This window comes from Dryobates pubescens, chromosome 32 (genome assembly GCF_014839835.1).
Source record: "Dryobates pubescens isolate bDryPub1 chromosome 32, bDryPub1.pri, whole genome shotgun sequence".
Lineage (NCBI taxonomy): Eukaryota > Metazoa > Chordata > Aves > Piciformes > Picidae > Dryobates > Dryobates pubescens.
Window position 1 is genome coordinate 9306379 of NC_071643.1, and position 20342 is coordinate 9326720.

The following is a 20342-nucleotide window of genomic DNA, read 5'->3' on the forward strand; positions in this document are numbered from 1 at the left end:
CCACCCCCTGAATCTGGTTCCTGTCTGCTGCTCAGTTCAGTCTGGGACTTTTGCCACAGCATCAGTGGTGACAGCGATGCCATTGTCACCAGGGGGGCTGGGTTTGATATTGGTTTGTATCTATTTGTACCCATTCCATTTTATTGACATTATTTCCATTCAAGATGGTTTAGTTTCATTTTCTACCCCATCAGCCTCTGTCCCTTATTCCCTTTCTTTTCCCTTTGTGTCTATCACTTGTTCAGTGGCCTGCCCAGCCCTAGCCCTTGACACAATCTCCTCTGTGCCAGGAACTACCAAACAAAGCTGCTGCATCTTCCAAACCGATGAGCCCAAGCACAGCTTGTCCGAAAGAGTCACATCATTCAGTGCTTCCCACCACCCAGCCCCCAGATGCACAAGGCAAACTGCACCACTGTACTCCTCCAGACAGGGTCTACTCTGCTCCCTAACTTGGACAAACCACTTTTGCTGATATCCTTTCCAGGGCAGAAAGCTCCTATTTAGTCTTGAATCCACATGCAAATAGCTTCTAAAAGCCCTCTGCAGCAAGCATACACCTTCACTCCAATGGAAGAGCAGCAGGGTCTCCTGCTTTTCAGAGACCAACCTGCTGTTGTGTTTGACACATGCCGGTAAGTCTCTGAACTCCTCAGCAAAGACTTCTCAGGTTTCTACTGTTCCTGCTCATGTTCTCATGCTCAGGCAATTTCTGCTCAAGCTATGGCTGTACAAACATCTGCATGGAGTCCCTCACTACCATTTCTGGTATGGATGAAGCTAAAAGGACAACTCAAACCAGCCCTGGCTTCAAGGCTCACACCCTAAGGATTATTTTTTTCCCAATACAGTAAGATAAAAATCAATAAGCCATCTAATAATCCCTTCTTAAAATTGTTCCTTACACAAGGATAATTACAGGTTGCAAAATACAGATTGCAAGAAAGGCATCTTTCACCATACATTGGCTTTTTCCATAAGGTTTGGAAATGCAGATTGTCATTCCCTACTCGAAAATGAGAGTTTTATGCTCAGGGATCCCATAATTTCTTTTGTGTTCTTCAAATAATGTTCTGAGTTTCTGTAGATACAATGCATGGAGCTGTTCAATCTCTTCAGTAGTGGGGTTCAGGTTCTGTTTTACAGGGATGGGGCTTCCCACTGCAAATCAAACACAACATTAGCATTAATTAGCTTTATGGATGTCTCTTTTGAAGCAGAAAAGCTCTCCCTCCTGTACCAACTGCACCACTGTTCCCAGCAAGGTGGCAGAACCACAGCATGATTCTCCTGCCCTGGGGCATGTTCTTCACAAACCTGAGCCCTGGGTCTGACTCTCCACTTTCGTTCCACTTCAGATGAAATGAATTTGAAACCCTCATCATCCCAGTTCAGAGCAACAGAAGCAGGTTAAGCTCTCACTTTAAGGGGCAGTTTACACTTCAACATGTACTGTGTGCTGTCTTGACATCAGAGTGGTACTCCACAAGTGCAAATGAGCATGTAAAAAAATCACTGTCCTCTGATCTGATTACTAAAGGTATCCAGTGTGAGGGACACTCCTATGAGGACAGTGGTGCCCTCAATCACAAAGCCACAGGAGCAGGGCTGAAGGAAATACAGCTACTCTCTGCTTAGTTCAACGTGACTATTGCTGCACCAGCACCAGAAATGCTGTTGGCTGTCTCACCCTAGAAAATGTTAACACACAAAATCTCCAGACCCTGAAAGGTGTCTGTGAATCATCCATTTTCCACAAGTGTCATTCCAAGTGAGGTGTTCTCCAGCTGCTGCACAAGCCCTGCTACCTGCTGTGAGCAAGAGCAACAAGGGGCACAGGAGGCAATCCCAGTGGGCAGCTAAAAGCTACAGCTACAAAGCCTGTGAGGCACTGAGAGAAGCTTCCCATGGCCTCAGCCTTCCTTGTCTTGTTCAATTGCTACAGACTTTGACAGCTGCTCTTGCGCTGGAGGCACCAAGAGCTTAGCAGACCCAGCTGAGGTTACACAGGAAGTCAGGAGAAAAGCAGAGAGTTAAAAGCACCCCCCAGGAGCTTTGACAAAGGCACCTGAAAATCCCTTTCAACAGATGTTCCACTTCAAATTGGATGGTGTTGACTAAAGTGAAGGGAAGTCTAGCCAGAAATGCAGAAGGGCTGACTCTGCATTTTCCTGCTGCAGCTTCAGCTGTCAACTGCTCTCAGGCCCTACATGGTGCTGAAATTCAGCCTTTATGTGGCTCGGGGTGGAAACCCAGCCCTGAACTGAACAATACCTTTGGGGGTGTGAAATCAGTAGACATCCAACACAGGATTTCCAAAAGCATGTCTGGAAACACCAAATGACCCCCAAGCTCTTCTGCAGCAATCTGCTCCTAAGAGCAGAGATTTCTTATGACTGGAAACTACCTAAATCTCTCTAATTATATGTGCAGCTTTAAGCAACCTGCTCAATTTGACATCATATAATCACAGAATCACATAATTGTTTGGGTTGGAAGGGACCTTAAAGATCATCCAGTTCCATCCCCCTGCCATGGGCAGGAACACCTACTAGATCAGGTTGCTCAATGCCCCATCCAATCTGCCTTTGAACACTTAAAGGATTAGAGCTTCCACAACTTCTCTGAACAGCCTGTTCCAGTGTCTCACCATCCTCATGAAGAATTTCTTCCTAATGTCTAATCTAAATCTGGTCTGTTCCAGTTTGAAGCCATTGCCCCTCATCCCATTACTTGTCTCTGTAACAAGTCCCTCCCCAGCTATGTTAGAGTTGATTCTCTTTCTGAAAAGCAGTAAGAACAACTGTAAGGAAAACCAGAAGGACTTCACATGCCCAACCAAACCCACTCAGACTTCACAGACCTTGGCTTATGTTGAATGGCATCTCCTTGCTTTAGGAACCTTGGCTTCCGAATGGGGAGGAAACCTGCAGCTATCTGCCCACGTTATCAATGTGGCCAATGGGCTCACATGATGCACGCTGTGATTCAGCACATTTCAGGAGCTGACACCTTCCAAGCTATGTTGAGCCACACTGAGACACCCTTCCCCAAGAGTGCAGGGACATGGTGATAGCTTCCAAATATGATGAAACAGAAACACCAAAAGTAAGGGATTTCCCAAGATCATACAACAAATTGTGTTGCAAGACTCTGGTCTCGCCGATTCGAAGCACTCCTGTGCTATAGCCACAGATTGCTCTTGTCCCTGCAGTAAATCACGGAATCATAGAATTACTTTGGTTGGAAAACACCTTTGAGATCATCAAGACCAATTGTTATCTACCTCTGCCACGTCTGGTGGCTAAACCTTGTCTCTCGGCATCACATCTCTGCATCTTTTAAACACCTCCAGGGATGAGGATTCAACCACCTCCCCGGGGAGCCTGTTCCAGCTGAGACCTGGGGCTGTTTCTGTTAATGTTCCTCATTAGGGAGATATTCCAGTCCCCTCATCATCTTTGTAGCCCCCAGCAGACACTTCAGTAGTTCCATGCCTCTCTTGAACTGGGGAGCCCAGAACTGGACACAATAGTCCAGCTATGGCCTCACTAGGGCAAAGTAGAATGGGAGGAGAGCTTCCCTTGAGCTGCTGACCACGCTTTTCATCTGTGTAATAAGATTTGTCGTGAGACAGAAAGGGGAAAGGGAGAAAAGAATCTCCTCTTTTAACTGAAGAAGCACAGAAATTCCAAACAAAGGGGAAAAAAGGCAATACTGATTTGAAACCTCATGTACTTGCTTTAGATGCACAAAACCCAACTGTTTCTGTTAGAAGAGAGGTATAAAGTTACACATGAAGAGCACCAGGGAAGGCACAAGGAACTCACCCACAGTATGAATAGGTCGCCTGTAAGGTATTAAGCCAAAGCTGTATTGAAATATTCCTCTCGCATGAAACAGTGGTAAAGCAAAGCCCATTATCTTCTGCAGCTTCTCCTGTATGTTCCTGAGCCATGAACCTTTGGGGTTTGCAACTTGCTTGAATAGCTCATTCTCACCAAAGGAAAAAATGGGGACCAGATGAGCCCTGGAAAACAAGGAGCACATTGAGAACTGACATCAGCCTGTGCTTCACTGCAGCTCACATCGGTGGCGTGGCAATGCTTTCACAACCACCAGCATGGAAAGCCCCAGCAGCTCTGGACTTCAGCAGCAGCAGGCATTTGCCTCCTCTGATATGCAGCTGCTTTGGGGTTTAAAAACCACCAAAAAAGCGATTGGCATATAACTACACCCCAGCTTTTGGGCAGTGTTTAGCTGGTTGTTACCCATCACAGCTTTTTATGGCTGTTCTTAATCATAAAAATGAATAATTGGATATATTATAATAATTATGATGATCTTATCCAGCACTATTACAGCAAGTCCACCCTTGTTCCACTGCATTTTCTCCCTTGGCAAGCAAAGAAGCCTGACTGCTAACCTTAGAATGCTCCCAGCTGGCAGGCATCAAAACCAGATCTTGGCTTTGCGCTGCCTTTTGACCGGAGCAAGGCACTCTCTTGATTTCAGCACAAACATCCTGATAAAAACCAGACATCTGTACAGCCACGAGTGTAATGCCAAGCTCCTCTGCTCTCCAGTTCCCAGTGAAATCCTGCTTCCTCCAGACTTCTTTGAAAACACTACCCTTAATCCATTATTACCAGAGGTCAAATGCTACCCACAGAAATTACACTAACTCTCTTTGGCTCTTGCACAGCCTAATGAATTCTCATTCGTTTCAGGAATTGGCTTGGGAGGAAAGGCACTGACTAGCTTCTGGACAAGCTGCTTTGGCTGATGGAATCAGTGCAGTTGTCCCAGCACCCAAAACCACCATTATGTTTAAAACCTTGACTGCAGTATGCATAAGTTTCATCACATAGTATTCCACACGGTCTAAAGAAGAAAGAGCAGAGTAATCCTAAGCAGTCTCTGAAGGATACAGAGGTATTTTATTTGCTTTACTTAGGTAAAATTAAATTAGGGAAGTAAAATAACTTAATTCAGCCTTAGCTTCTGTATCTTAGCTCCACACAGCCCACACTATCTTTGAGGGAAAACTTACTGTAAAATAGCAGCATTGCTCTAATATTCTTGAGATTAATTAGCGCAGAGCTTTGAATGCCTGAGGATGATGCACTGAGGACAGAGATGGGGACAATCAAAGCCACCCTGGACAGAAAAACTACCTGCTCCTACAGCTTCTCTAGCCTCAGGACCCCCAGAGATCACCAGTCCCACTCACTATTCAGACTGGTGCCTTCCTCAAAGAGAGCATTTATCACCAAGCCACCTGTAAAGGAACTATTGGAGCGCCTGGTACATAGTGTGGCTGGGTAAATACTCCATTTTTTACTACAACATGAAGACAAACAGGAACATCCTGTGATGCAACAGTATCCTGAGCCTGTGGGATTTGTTTTAATCTAGTAAAGGCTTTTGCAAGATGCTCTGTAGGAGGTTGAGACAGAGAAATAAGTAACTTATGATTGTGTAACTAAAGATAAGGTAGTTGATGCATTATTTGTGTCAGGATTTCTTCACTTCATATCAGGTATCTGTATTAACTCAGGCCAAAATGTCTTTTAAAGGGTACAGAGGACTTTTGCTCACATAATGAGGCCATGTTTGACATGCTCCTGGCTGAGGAACCATTGCTGCTCTGTGCTGGTGGTAGAGAAGCCAGGGCCAGACAGCACATGTCTCTGCATTGCCCCTGCTCTCTTCATTGCCTCTTCCTCTCTTGGTATTTGGTGATGCAGATCAAAAGAACCAGAAAAACATGTAGGTGCTGATTTCAGGTGATTCTCCTCATGCACCTCATTCCAGCCTCCCTCATCCTTTCATTTCCACTTGAGTGGAAAACTTGTTTCACATTTTGGAATCAGAATTCTTTTGAAAGGTTAGAAAGGACCTTTAAGATCATGAAGTCCAACCATTATCTAACCCTACCAAGTCTGGTGCTAAACCATGACGCTCAGCACCACATCTCCACATCTTTTAAATACCTCCAGGGATGGTGATTCAATCACATCTCTGGGAAGCCTATTCCAGTGTTTGATAACCCTTTCAGTGAAGGAGTTTTTTTTCCAATATCCAATCTAAACCTACCCTGGTGCAACTTGAGGCCATTTCCTCTCATCCCATCACTTATTATGAGCCAGAAGAGACTGACCTGCACATCACTACAACCTCCTTGCAGGAAGTTTTGTTAACCGTGAGAAACCAGCTCTGGAGAGCTCAGCACAGGAGAGACAAAGACTTGTTGGAGAGGGTCCAGAGGAGGCCACAGAAATGGTCTGAGGGCTGGAATCCCTCTGCTGTGAGGACAGGCAGAGAGAGTCGAGTTGTTCAGCCTGGAGAAGAGAAGATTCCAGGGAGACCTTATAGCGGGCTTATGCTGAGTGGGGAGACACTGTCCAAGGTTGCCCAGTGAGGTGGGAGATGCCCCCATCCCTGGAACCATTCAAGGTCAGGTTGGACAGGGCTCTTATCAACCTGTTCTACTTGAAGATGTCCTAGATCACTGCAGGTGGTTTGAACTAGATGACCCTTAGAGGTCCCTTCTAACCCAACCCATTCTATGACTCTATCACTGCCAAGAGTGCTGCAAGAACTGTAACAGCCTACTGCCTCACGGCCCTGCTGTACAGAAATGAGGTCAAGGTTCCCACACTTCACACAGAAACAGGTTTATTCTTGATGGTGCTCAGCCCCAGGATGACCTGTAGTCTATTGGTTAAGGTGACTGTGTGTGAGGGGCAAGCTTCAAGTTGCGTGGGCAAAGACAGCCCCAATGGAACGCTGCAGACAAGTAAGTCTCTCTCAGGGGAAGACCATCATGAGAAACAGAGCACTTCATAGGGGAAGATGTGGCCTATTCCTGTGTTTTGTAAGTGTCCTGATATTGGTGCTGTGTGTGGGGATGCTTTTGAAATCAAGGCCACTAGTTTCTCAATCCAAATTAGTATAGATAAGAGAGAAACAACATCCTTTGCCATTTGACAGATCAGACATCTGGGGACAAGCTCAAACAAAAGTGCCCCTAAATATTATTCTAATCTTGAAGGTTAATAAATAAAAGCTACTGATGGTGTTTAGGATCCCACTGGATTGATCATCAGTGGAGCAGATATTAAGTAAAGACTCATTTAGGCAGTGAAGTGTGAATTGAAATTCACAGGTGTTGTTTATGGGTACAAACCAGACTAAAACGTTACTTTCTATCAGAGAGAGGTCCTGTAAGAGCCTCCTTCTAAGAGTCCCTCTTGGAATTCTGACACAGAATAGTGACCTTATTCCATGTGCAGAGAGCTCTTCTTCTCAGAGGCCACTTTTTGTCCAGTTAATAGCTTAAAACCCACTTACAGATTTCCCAAGACTAATAGGTTTATCTCCTTGCTTCACATGTCGCTATATAATCCTGGGAGCTGTTCAGAAAGCTCAGTGGGAACGAGTCATTGCTTGCAATGCTTCTAGTAGACATCCAGACCAGTCCAGCACAAACACAACAGCGTATGCTCAGGAGATATTAACATCACCTCTGTTTAGTTTCACACTGATGGCTGCTTGATAGTTGCAAGCTACTTTTTCTTGAGATTTGCACCAAAAAAATTCCCAGAAATTTACTTTTGCCATCTTCACCAGGAAATCTCTAGAATGAAGGTGAAGGTGCTTGCTTAAAAAGATGAATTCTGTAAACTGAGGCTATATTAGGATGGAATAGAAAGCAGAGCATCTGCTCCACTCAGCAATAATAGCCAAGCTTTACTACTTCATTTCATAATTCTTACTCTTTGCTAGTACAGAAAACAACTGAAATGAAACACCAAGATATGCTAATAACACCCACAGTTCATAAATTATGAAAGTTAAAGGGAGTTTTCAACACTCCCAGGCTGGATCTAGGTGGGCAGACTGGCTGCTGTGCCAGATATCTGCCCATTCTTTGACAAGTAACTCTTCCAAATTCTAATTCTGAGTTGACTGCAAAGAGTAAGACCGGTATTTAATAACCAAGCTGTACTCACAGCACGCTTGCTACAGCAGCCCAGATGGGAAACCTACCCATGCTTCAAGGCCATTTTAATAAAGCCCTTCCTCTTCAGGATGTTCAAAGTTAAATTTCCAGGATGTGCATTCAGAGACTCCTCTGCTCCTCCGATCACGATGACGGCCGCGTGGCCACCTCTTTTGTTACTCAGCACGTGCGAGACGCTCTCCTTGGATGCAGAAACCATTCCTGCAGGAGTAAACATTGCAAGAGTGACCACTGGATCTTCATGTGCAAGGGTACAGTGGAATTTAAGACATATTTTAAAACAGCAAAATGGTGTTTCAAAATTATTACAGCACAGGACAGGGTTCAAAGACTTTGACTCCCTCGCTCTGCAACAGACTTGGTCTTAGGTAAGTCCTTCGATTTCGCACTGATGAGCCAAATGCTGTTTGATGATCACAGAAGTTTTGAGATTGTCAGGGAAAAGCGTGCTCTTCTGCCAATGTAACTCCCCCTCAGAGAGCTCCTGTGCCCAAGAACAGAAGAGCTGAATGGCAGCAGATACTGCTGAGAAGCAGCATATAAACAGAGTGCATATAAACAGAGGGACAGAGGGTTTAACAGAATGAATAGAGGACTTGTGAATTCAAACACAGATCCACAGTGCCAAGCTGATCCTCTCTGAAGCTATAAAGCAGCAGCTCTAAGGCAGTGGCATGGCAGCAGGAAAGGTTCACATCAATCTATTTAGGCTCAAATAGCAGAACATGAAGCTTTCCTGGTACTCCTGTCAATCCTGGTATTTCTAATCAAGGCATGCCACTGTATGAGTCTTTAACATCAACTGAGACCTTGCTCTGCACTCAGTGCTTTAGAAAATCCCCTTTCTAAGCCCTACTACAAACACTCATGGTGGTACCATTTACCCAGAAGTCATGCCTGAGTATATTGTGTTCACAGAATCATAGAATTGCTTTGGAATACCCCTTTCAGGTAGTTGTAGAGAGCAAGAAGGTCTCCCCTCAGCCTCATTTTATCCAGGCTAAACAACCCCAGATCCCTCTGCTGCTCCTCAGGAGATCTGTTCTCCAGACCCTTCACTGGGTCCAGTGAAGACCAGCTTCACTGACTTTCTCTGGACCTGCTCCAGCACTTCAATGCCTTTCTTATAGTGAAGGTAGTGCTGTAGTGAGTGTGTTCAACTAACACAGTCTAAATGACAAACTAGAGGTCAAGTGTTGTTGGTTTGGGGGAGTTTGGGGTGGGGTTTTCTGATTTGGGGTTGGGGTTTTTCTATTTATCTTTTTTCCTCCCCCTCAGGGCTAGGATCAAAGCATGCTCTTTTGGACACTAAGCAAACACTTCATCTCTTGTGACCCACTTGATTTTTTTTTTCCTAGTAGGGACATTACAACATAGACTATGAAAATCTCAGAAGAAAGGGAAGATGACTGTGATCTAGTTTTGAAGAATTCCAAGAGGAACAGCTTGCTACTGGAGCAGTTTCATACCTCAATTAGAAGTTGCTTCCATTTGCCATGTTACACACATTGTTATATGCAGCTGACCTGAGACTCACAAATAATTTGAGTCTTGTTCACCCCTGAGCAGGGTGAAGGGACAGGGGACAGAATCACTGTCTTTCCCCAGGACAAATATATCTCCACACTGAAGCTGAGCTGTCAGCCCACATGCAGGGCACTGTTCCCTGCAACTCAGTAGTGCTGCAGCTGCTCTTCACTATCAAAACTGCAGCCTCTCAGGTTTTGCAGACACGCAGCTGAAGACTGGGAGATGAAACAATGTGACAGGAGCATGGCTTTAAGTGTTTTATGATTTGACTGATAACTTGCATTATACCAAAGGTCCCCTCTGTTTTATCAGCTACACAGCTGTAAGAAATGAGTTACAATGCTGCTGTTCCTTTATCATGCTTTTCATTGGAGTTGTTTCTCACCCAGCATGTAAATATTTATTCCTACCAGTCAAGATGCCAAAAATGTGCAAAGCTGACTTCCAGGCTAGGCAGTGTTTTAAATTATCCTGTTCCACCACTGCCAATCCCTTGACTTTACAAGCCTGAAAGAATTTGCTCAGAAATCCCATTTGCATGGAAGGGCAGTCTCAGGTGTGTTGAAGCATACATAGATATGCAATTCTGATTATTAGCCTGAGCAGCATCCCAGGCATGCTTCCACAAATGGAACAGTTGCAGAGCTTATCTGACATCACAGAGTCTGTGCTGCAGCCAGGAATAAGAGCTAGGTCTGTGTCTCCCAGAGCTAGACCTCTGTCTCCCAAACCCACTCTTGTGCACCAGAACATTCTTGCCCAAATGCTCTAGTTTAAAGCAGCAAACTAAGGACTATTTAAGTAAAACAACTCCTGAATTAAACTGCTGTAGGGGAACACTAATGCTGCTTTCATTACACCTTCCTCTGTTCCTCAAACATTACTGTTTATTTCTATCCTGCCATGAACATAACCCCTTTATGACAAGGGCTGCTCAAAACCCATTATAAGGAACTCACTGCTCAGAGAACAAAAGTTCCTGTCTTTAGAGTTTACATCTTCACTAAAATTACACAAATGTGCAAGATGGGACCTCAGTCAGAAGTAGGTAATTAACTTCCCACTAGAAAGATATTTGTAATGAGCAGGACTTTAAGCCTTTCAACGAGGGATTATCCTCAATTCGGTTTACAAGTGTCTGCACAATGACTAAGCAATGTTCATGTGTTCTAGTAAATAGCTGGTGCTCAGTTCAAGGGAAAAACAGCAATTGCTTTCAGAAAGACAAACCCCCTCAGTGACAGAGGTTAATAAAACCATGAATTAAATGTTTCAAATTGTTTTGCAACAACAGGTCATCATAAACCAGGTTTAACACAGCACCAACGCTGAGCCTTCTGAAGTGAAATTAATATTGATAGGTAGAAGGAGACTGTACATTTAAAGCAGAAGCCATAATATGGAGCAACAGTTGAGACATCCTGCTTTTACCTACCAGCACTCATTACATATTCCCTGAAGAAGGGGCAGCCGAACCAGATGGGCATGATATGAAGGTACGGAGTAAGCCCAGGAAACAGATTTCTGAAGCCTGAACCAGTGCAGAAGTTTCCAAAGGCTCCAGCTACCAGGACCCCATGAGGGTGAAAACCAAGTAAGTAGTTGTGATTTGGACTCAGATCTGACGTTTTTATAAGCTGAAAAACAGAAACAAGTGGAGGATATCATAATACTTACCTCAGGACTGTCAAAGCCAACAAGCCTGGCGATCGCACGCTGACAGGACACAGACCGGATGGCAGTTCATTTCTGCCTGGGCACTTCAAACCTCTGCCATATTTTACCACTGCAGAGATTTTAAATGGATGTCTCTCAAGATAGCAGGTCTACCACTTACTGTGCTGGGGATCTTGTGACCCGACAGTCCAAGCAGAAAATCAGCCCCTGCCCCTTTTTTGGGCACTACCTCCCAGACTGCCCGTGGTTTACAAAGAAGTTTAGTGTTCACAACGGAGCAAGCATTCAAATGTTACCGACCATGCTTAGCTTAGATGTTTGCCCACACTCACGGCTACTCGAGCTGTTTCTGTTCCAACATTCACAGTTCTGTGAGGAAACTTCTACTCACGTGAATGGGAAAGTATTCCCTAAAGTAACTCCAAACAGCCCAGCTTCTGACCCACTGGGACCGTCGGCCGCCTCTGCAGGGTGTTTCCCAGTCAAGGTACAGCCACAGCAGGTACAGAACAGCGAGGAACCAGAAGTTGCTCAGGATCAGGATGACAAACAATCCACAGCAAACCTCCGCTACAAGGGACAAAAAGGGAGATTCACAGCAAGCATTAATCACATCTGTCTCCTTTTAAGACTTTGATTTCCCTGCCCTGACATTTTTATTATGAAAGCTAAGTTAGCTCAGTCCCCATTGTGTGGATGTTGTTACATTGAGGGTGGAAACACCTGTTTCAAGATAATAAAATTCAGTGCTTAACTTGGCCCATGGGCACTCTGTGTTTTCTCCAATATGAATCCTTTCTTCCTGAATTTCAGCCTACTTTAACTGTGTCTTCAGAGTAGATGGGATATGTTGTCATAGGCTAAGAATGACAAGCAAGCAAAGTGCTGGTTAGAGTAGAAAAGAAAGGGAAGAACGTTCCCATATCTGTCAGGGAATGAGCTGAAAAATAAGGAATTGTATTTGTTCTGAGGAAGGGAGAAAGGAACAACCATAAATAAAACCAGAAGCATGATCAAGGCTACTGTTTTGAAGGCTATGCTCTTCCTCAGTACCATTGGCAAAGCAGCCTACTGCTTCCTGGCTAAACAGGCAGCCCTGATCTTGCACAGAGCAGCACCTCAGTAAGAGCTCTAGAAAAATACCACAGCTAAATGAAGCCCACTGACCTCCAAAGTCCATGTGGGAAACTCCCAAAGTTGCTTTGAGTCCTAGAGAACATTGTTCATGCAGGACAAGTAACAGAGGTCAAAGATGACACAAATTCCACCGCTCCAGAGAAAGAACTCTTAGAGAGCCCCACACCAGCAACACTCCAAAATAGGGCACTTTGAGGAAAAGTCATTTTCTGTTCTTTGAAGAAGGGATCCTGAAACTACAGACATGTCTAGGAATGCTAATCTGGAGGAGATGCCAAGGTTCACCATCTAAGTTTGAGTAAGTAGGAGAAGTTTTTTTAATTGCCATAAATCAATTAATTTCAAGTTGTTACACAAGCATCTCTATTTCGCACCCTCCCTTGAAGAAGGACTTCTGGCTCAGTGTAGCATCACACTGCTGTTTGCCATCAGTATTCCAAGCCAAATATCTGAAAGGTGCTTTGCATCCTTGCTTTGAGAGCTCATTAAATCAGCAATAAGAAGTGCCAGATAGCAGCTGTAACACTAGGGAGACAAACACACATGAGATAACAAACTCACTGCTTTCCTTAGCTGGGACGCGTTCCTACGTGCAGGTAAGGTATGGGAGACAAGAGAGCTGTCAGCACTTCCCGAGGGGAGCTCACCATCTTGTAGGACAAAGTTGATTTATTGTTGCATTTGCAGTGAGACACACAAAGCAAATTCCTCCTACCATACCTCCTTATTATTTCACTGCTTTAATAGCCTGCAAAAATGAGTTAAACACTGATGACTCAAACCCAGTGAGCCTATAAACAACAAACCAGTGTTTTCTCCTTCAGAGAAGACAGTGAGTAAATAAACTACAACAGCTCCACCTAAATTCATTAGCAAATTCCAGGCAAAAAGTGAATAACTTGGAATTCATCGCTTTATTGTTTGCTTGGGTGTAGCTCCAGCGTGCACTGTAAGCATAAGTTTTTGCTTGAACTTGAATTAAAGCTTTGAAGATAACTCTGTGGTGTCTTGAAACAGTGCAGGGAAATAAAACAGGGATTAAGACAAATCTGGAACTCAGAGCATCCAGTTTGCCAACCAGCGTTGGTGAGTCCATTTCCTCCATTTCCCCACTCTCAACATGAAGCAACTCACCTGTGGCAAGAAATGGATTAAAACTGGTACATAGTGTTAGCTGGCAGGACTGGCAGCCATCCCACCCAGTGACGTTTGAACTCCTGATGCTTCACACATCCAACAGACTCTGAGTTTGCAGCTGCAGGCACCAAATTCATATAACAATACCATACCACAGAAACAGAAAGCAGGAAACCAGAACTTTGGTTGAGGAAATACAGGTGATTCAGACAGGTGGAAGCTCCAAATGCACTTAGAGTTACTAAGGAGTCAAAAATGTTTGAGAAAGACCTATTGTGAGGGTCACCAAGTCTAAGGTTGTCCACTAGAAGTAAAGCCCCACCATTAATCTCAGAGAATCTGCAGGCCATGGCCAGCCAGTGCAGGTCTATCCCAGACAGCCAAGGCACTCATCCTAATCCAACCAGCACCACTCTCCTGAGTACCACCAAAAGCACAAAGCACACCACACAAAGCAGCTCACACTGAGACCTTTGGACTGCTCAGCAACTCATGAACTACAACCATATTGATATTCCAACAACAGAACAATCCCTTCCTCACTTTCAGTCTTCAGAGCAGCAATGCCTCTGAGCTGGATGCCTAAGGAGCAGAACATTGGAGGGAAGACACAAGGATAATCACACGCTGATGTTCTCATCCCCAGTGACCATCTGCTCCTCTCTATTATCCCTCAAGGTACCACTGCTAAGTTGATTTTGGCATGAAAAAATTCTTTTCCTGGTTCAGTGGATTCTTTCATTAAAAATCAGCCTTAATTTCTAGATAAACCATAAAGAAAGGGATAGAAACTGGAATGAAGTAACACATACAGCAACAGTCCCACCAAAGGCAACACCTGAGAGGAAGCAAGCTGCCAGGGCGACAGTAAGCAACAGTAAGCAAGCTCATGCCTCTGCAGTGCAGTGCCTGGCAGATGTTACTCAGAAAATATTTTGTGTTTAAAATAGAATGATGATGTTAGTCCTGCTCTGTTAAGAGCCCACTAGTCCATGCAGTCCTGCCAATATACATATTCCTGCAGATGTACTGGCCAGCAGAGAGCAAGATGGGAAATGATTGAAACTAACTGCACTGGCAAACTGTTGAATCTCCAGGACTGAGGTGGCAAGGAGGCCAGCATTTGTTGAATATGTATCAGTCTCCTGCAGTGGAAGTCCTTTGTCAGGTCACAGCCTGTCACGAGGACATTTGAGCATTCCTGCCCAAGGAGCTGCATTTCAACACTGCCAAGATAACAAATGCAAATCCTCAGATGCCAAGCTTTGGAGGCTGGTTTAAAGGTTTGTTTATGCTGGAATTTGGTGGCAGTTTCCAAGCAAGCAGACGTTTCATTGGCAAATACTGATAACTAGATACACAGAGCATCAGGCATGACCAACTTACAGACAGAGTGGTCCGGATAGAGCAAATACCCTGGTTACTAATTAGCAAATCCTCAGACAATATCCCAAATTCAAGATATATATTTCCTGTTTATTTCTCCTTAGGCATCCACAATGAGTTATGTTCATGTACAGGTTTCCAAGCCAGGGTGTGATGCCATTTTCCCCTTACTTAGAGAGATACAAGCAAATACAAACCAAATCACAGAATCTCAGCATGGCTGGGGTTTGGAAGGGAGCTCTGGAGATTATCTAGCCCAAGTAATCTGCTAAAGCAGAATCACACAAAACAGCTTCCCCAGGATTAGAATGTCCAGGGAGGTTTGGAATCTCTCCAGAGAAGGAGACTCCACAACCTCTCTGGGCAGCCCAGTCCAGGGCTCTGGAACCCCCACAAGAAAGTTCTCCTGCTTGCTCTGATGGAACCTCCTGGGTTCCAGTTTGTGCCTGTCACCCTTTATTCTGTTGCTGGGTACTGCTGCAAGGAGCCTGGCCCCATTGTCTTGCCTTCTGCCCTTTAGATATCGATAATCATTGAAAAGATTCCCTCTCAGTCTTTTCTCTCCAGGCTAAACATCCCCAGATCTCTCAGCCTTTCCTTGTCAGACAGATGCTCCAGTCCTCTCAATCTTTGTAGCCTCCACTAGACTCTCTCTAGCAGCTCCCCAGCTCACAAGACACTGAGACATGGTTAAACTCTCTCCCTAAGATAAAGGTTAACAGAGGCAGCATTCCTCAAAACCCTGTTACTCTCCATGATCACACATCAGTCCCTGCCCATGGGCCAGCAATGAGCTTCACAGACAGATGAATACAGTGACAAAACCCAGGCAGCAACACCAGGAAAGGCTCATAGAGCTTAGTTGAGATTTCTTAGGTATCAAAAGAGGGGTCTTTAAAAATGTTTTAGGGAAGAATGAGATCATTTTAGTCAGCCAGCTACAGCTGATGAATTAAGCCAGCGCCACATAACAAAACATCACCACCTGTTTGAGGAATTGTTCTTTCTGGCTTTAGCACATTACACCAACACCTGCTTTCTCCACACTCAAGTCACTTATTATTCCATCAGCGGTATCTCACTCTGTGGCAACATTTCATCACTTCTATTCTTTGGGGAAGCCAGATCCACAATTCGATACTGTCTCCAGCCATGTTCCAATAACAGAGCACTTCATCCTGCATGCCATACACTCATGAGAGCACAGGATGTGCTTTAACACAAACAAAGTCTTCAGCATATTATTTTGTGGCTTCATGCATAGTAAAGTATAGCTTTTATTGCATACTGATTTTGTATTATTAAGTAGTTTGCAAATAAACACCTGGGTGCATGCACAGCAGTCACTTCCTATATCCCCAGTAAGATGATCAGCACACCACTGCTGGACCTAGACACTGAGCCACAGAGGATACCTCATTCTCCCTGACCTTATCTCAAAACAAAATCCTGGTATCCTCATCACAGAGTTAAGCTCCCTCTCATTTCCATCTCTTATTGTCCTGACCAAGGTTACTTTACTCCATCCAAGTTACCTAGTTCTGCATTTATTTTGTACACACATTTGATTTTTGTACATTCCACTGCCACTTTTCACATCACATGCTCAGAAGCTGGCAGAGAAGCTCACCCACTCACCCCTCCAGCTTTATTTTCCCTACCATGCTGCCATTTAATCAGCGTACCTTACAGAGGAATAAACCCAACAGGCTAAAGCATCTGCAAAGCAGCACTTCAACCAAATACCATTGATTCTTTATTTAAATGAGCCCTTTTGACCTATTTCCTGCCTAGGTACTGATCTACCTGCTGACACAAACTGAACCTCAATCACAGATGTGCAGCACTGAGGCACACAGCTCACCCCTGCAGCACGCTCATGTACAAGGGCAAATCTCTGCTCGCTTACTATGCCAGAAACAGAAAACCTACACTGGCTCCCAACAGGAGGGTATCAGACATACTATTAACTGCAGCAAAGTTAGTTCAGTTTAAGTTCTTAAGGTTTCCAAGCTTAAAACCAAAGATTTCACACTCAACACCAGGGATATGAACTGCACTCATCACCAGTGACAATTACGTTGGTGTATACGCACCATGCAACTTACAGTACAAAACCTAGAGTGATGAAACCTCCTTGTTCTAATCCCCAGGTGACTTTCTGCCTGGACTTGGGCTGGACAATGGTACAGCGATCGCAAGCAGGTATCAGCACGTGGCTTCACAGGCAGACATGACACGTGTGCTGCACAAGCTTGGAACGGGGACAGGCCTACCCTGGGACTGTCGGCCCTTGGACAAGTCAAGTTACAGGCCTAGAACTACATCTATCAGAACTGCCTGGTTCAGCTTCTTTTTCCCAAAGCAGGTACTCTGAAATTGCAAAACTTCAGAAATCTGCTGTTTCAGCAGTGAAACACTAATGATGTGGAATCATACTTCAGCCTGGAGCTGTTTTGAACTGCTGCTGAACAGGGCAAGAACAGCATCATTTCACTGTTTGTTTTTCATTTCATAGAATGGTCGGAAGGGGCCTCAAAGATTGTCTAGATCCAGTCCCCTGCCATTTGGCAGGTACACCTCCTACTAGACCAGGTTGATCAAGCCTTTGGACACTTAAAAGCTTGGAACCTCTACAACTTCCCCGGGCAACCTGTTCCTGTGCCTCACCACTCTTCGTAAAGTCTAATCTGCATCTGTCTTGTTCCTGTTTGAAGCTATTACCCCTCATCCTGTCACTGCATGCCTTTATAACAAGCCCCTCTCCAGCTATCCTGCAGGTCCCCTTCAAATACTGGAAGGCTGCTCTGAAGTCTGCTGGGAGCCTTCTCTTTTCCAAGCTGAACAACCTCAACTCTCTGTTTGTCTTCATAGGAGAGGGGCTTCAGCATTCGGATCATTTTCATAGCCCTCCGAGCCCCCTCTAGCAGTTCCATATCCTTCTTGGGTTGAGGGTTCCAGAGATGGGCAGAAGTCTCCAGCTTGTGCTGGACTCAGTTCATAGCTTTAGCCTCCTAGACTCCAGGCTGATACCACTCCTCTTTTAAAAGCAAGCCCATTTAAACCATTTTTCTTTTTCATGGACCTTCACCTAAACTACTGTTGCCTGCTGCAGAGCACACACGATTGGAAACCATACAGTGGTTTCAGCTGCATGGTGGGACACTGTTAGTTGGGCATTTCCCTCCTCTAATCCAGCTCTTACACACAGGCGTTTAAAGACTTACTTTGCTTCTGGTGTCACACTCCTGAGTAACTAACAGAAGAGCCCCTACTACAAGTAAAACCTGCCTTCTCTGCTTGAGGGGGAACTTCGGCAGCGCACAGCACAGATCAATGAAGTGCAGGAACTTAGAGACAGAATTTTAAAGAGGTTTCTTTTGTACATAATGAAATTCTGTGCACATCTATGCAGCTTTTGTGAGGTTGAGGCATGTTTGTTCTGCCTACATCTACAGAACAAGCCACATAACCGTAGTGCAGCCCCTGCCCAAGGCTTTGCTGTGTGAAGTAGTGCAACTTCGTTGACACAGCGCTACTGCAGCTATTTGTTGAGCATTTGTTCACTGATTTGCTGTAGGAGCAGTGGTGAGTCCTCAACAACTATTGTACATAGATATTTCAGACCAATTTTGAGTAGTCTTCAGCCACACTTCTTGAAGTCATTTAGGACTCAGCCACCAGAATTTTCCTGGAGAGAAGTGAAACTTTTTGGCTAGGTCATACCAAAAGGGGTACGTCTGACTGAAAGGGTACACCAACAAAATGAGAAGGTCACATTGGGCAGCTCTAAACACCCCTAGGAAAGCACAAGCAGAAGGTTATTATTAGAACCCATTTGCCCACAAAATTCAAGCATTCTTGCAAACAGGTTTTTCCATGGTCACGTGCACTCACTAAATTCAACATAACCAGCTGCAAGCCCACTCCTGTGTTCATTTTCCTTGACATGTATTTCCAGGCAGCACCAGCTACAGAAGACAGCTGCCTGCTTCTCCCATTGAACTGTAGCAAGAGAGGATTTTCTGCAGCCTGCTCACTTCTAGTAAGCACAGAAGGACACAACCTTCCACAGCGGCCAGGGTAGGATAAAATATTTCCTGCCACTGCATTATCATTAGACTGGAATAATGGCATAAGTCAAGATTTAATTCAGTAACAGAAAATTAAAGGCACAGGCTATTTAGAATGTAGCCACCAACATCAACATAGTCAAACCACACAGAATTTAGAGGTAACAAAATAGCCAAGTGCTAAGAATTAACCCGTGGAGGTGCTTCACCCCCTCCAGGCTTTCCTCACATACACAAGTCTTTAACGTGGAGGCTAACAACCCCAAAAATATCAACTGAGACATCAGACCGCCAAGATACACAAGGAAAATATGCACACATGCCTTCTCTTGCTTAAGTCCTAAAGTACAGATGATCATCAAGTGTCCTAACATCTCCACTAGCACTCAGGTTGTCAGTCACTCTGTACCCCAGAACAGTTTTGATCCGCACCGACTACTCAGTAACCACTTGCTGACACAATCCACAGATCTGCTCTCAGAGTTAAGGCTTAGCTTACCTTATCAAGTCACTCATCATGTTGGAGATAACCGTGCAGAAGATTTGCTGCTGTGATGAGTTGTTTAATGATAGGAGGGTACTAAGATATTAAGAAAATTCACCTAGAGGGGAATCATTGGTGGGAAATATTGATCAAATAAAATTGTTAAGAACACTTTCTTAAAGCAAGTGGGAGCGTATTTCATTAACCCACAGAGGTGGCTGCATTTAAGACAGTTCACTGTCCACTTACCTAATCATCATCACCTAGTTAAATAAGAATTTTATTGAACTACAGCATATAAAGTTACATTACAAAATGAACACAGCATTAGTGTGGCTCATGCTCAATAAAAAGTTGTTAATTGTCAAAAACCCAGTGGGTGCCTCGATGGGTAGACATGGTCATAAGGTTTCTAAGATGATAATTCAAAAAGAAACCACAGAAAGACAGACTCCCCAAAAAAGAGAAAAAAACATCCAAAGCTTCAGGGAAGAGAAGGTGCAAGCCCAGAGATGCGATGCTCTTCCCCATCAGGGGGCAGCCAGGGAGCTGCTCGCCATCCTGACACCTCTTGTGCCATGGGGGTGACAGCGCAATGCCCACGGGTGACGCTGGTTAAGGAAAAAGCCGATTCTCTCCCTTTTCTCTCCGAGGCAAGAGCAGGAAGGAGGAAGGCTGTTACCCAGCAGGAGGAAGGAGAAGATCCACTGCAGCACGGCGACCGTCTGGATTCTCCTCTGCAAGGGCACGTTGAGCGGGGCAAACTCGATCTTCATGCTGCCAGCGGGAAGAGCAGCGCAGGGAGGCAGGGACCCGCGGCACTGGCCCCAATCCGCCTGCCGCGGCCCCGGTTTGTGGCGGAGGGACGCGGCCCCTCCCGCCTCCGGCG

The 20342-nt window shown here is 44.8% G+C and overlaps 1 protein-coding gene across 1 annotated transcript; it reads right to left on the reverse strand.

The window, feature by feature from the left end:
- Positions 1-420: 420 nt before the first annotated feature.
- On the reverse strand, positions 421-20296 carry MOGAT1 (monoacylglycerol O-acyltransferase 1). Its single transcript, XM_009897599.2, has 6 exons — positions 20136-20296; positions 11628-11806; positions 10995-11196; positions 8056-8230; positions 3831-4030; positions 421-1161 (listed from the first exon to the last, which is right to left on the reverse strand). Exons 1-6 carry the CDS (start codon positions 20227-20229, stop codon positions 1007-1009), a joined length of 1005 nt encoding a protein of 334 aa, XP_009895901.1. The 5' UTR covers positions 20230-20296; the 3' UTR covers positions 421-1006.
- Positions 20297-20342: the final 46 nt, after the last annotated feature.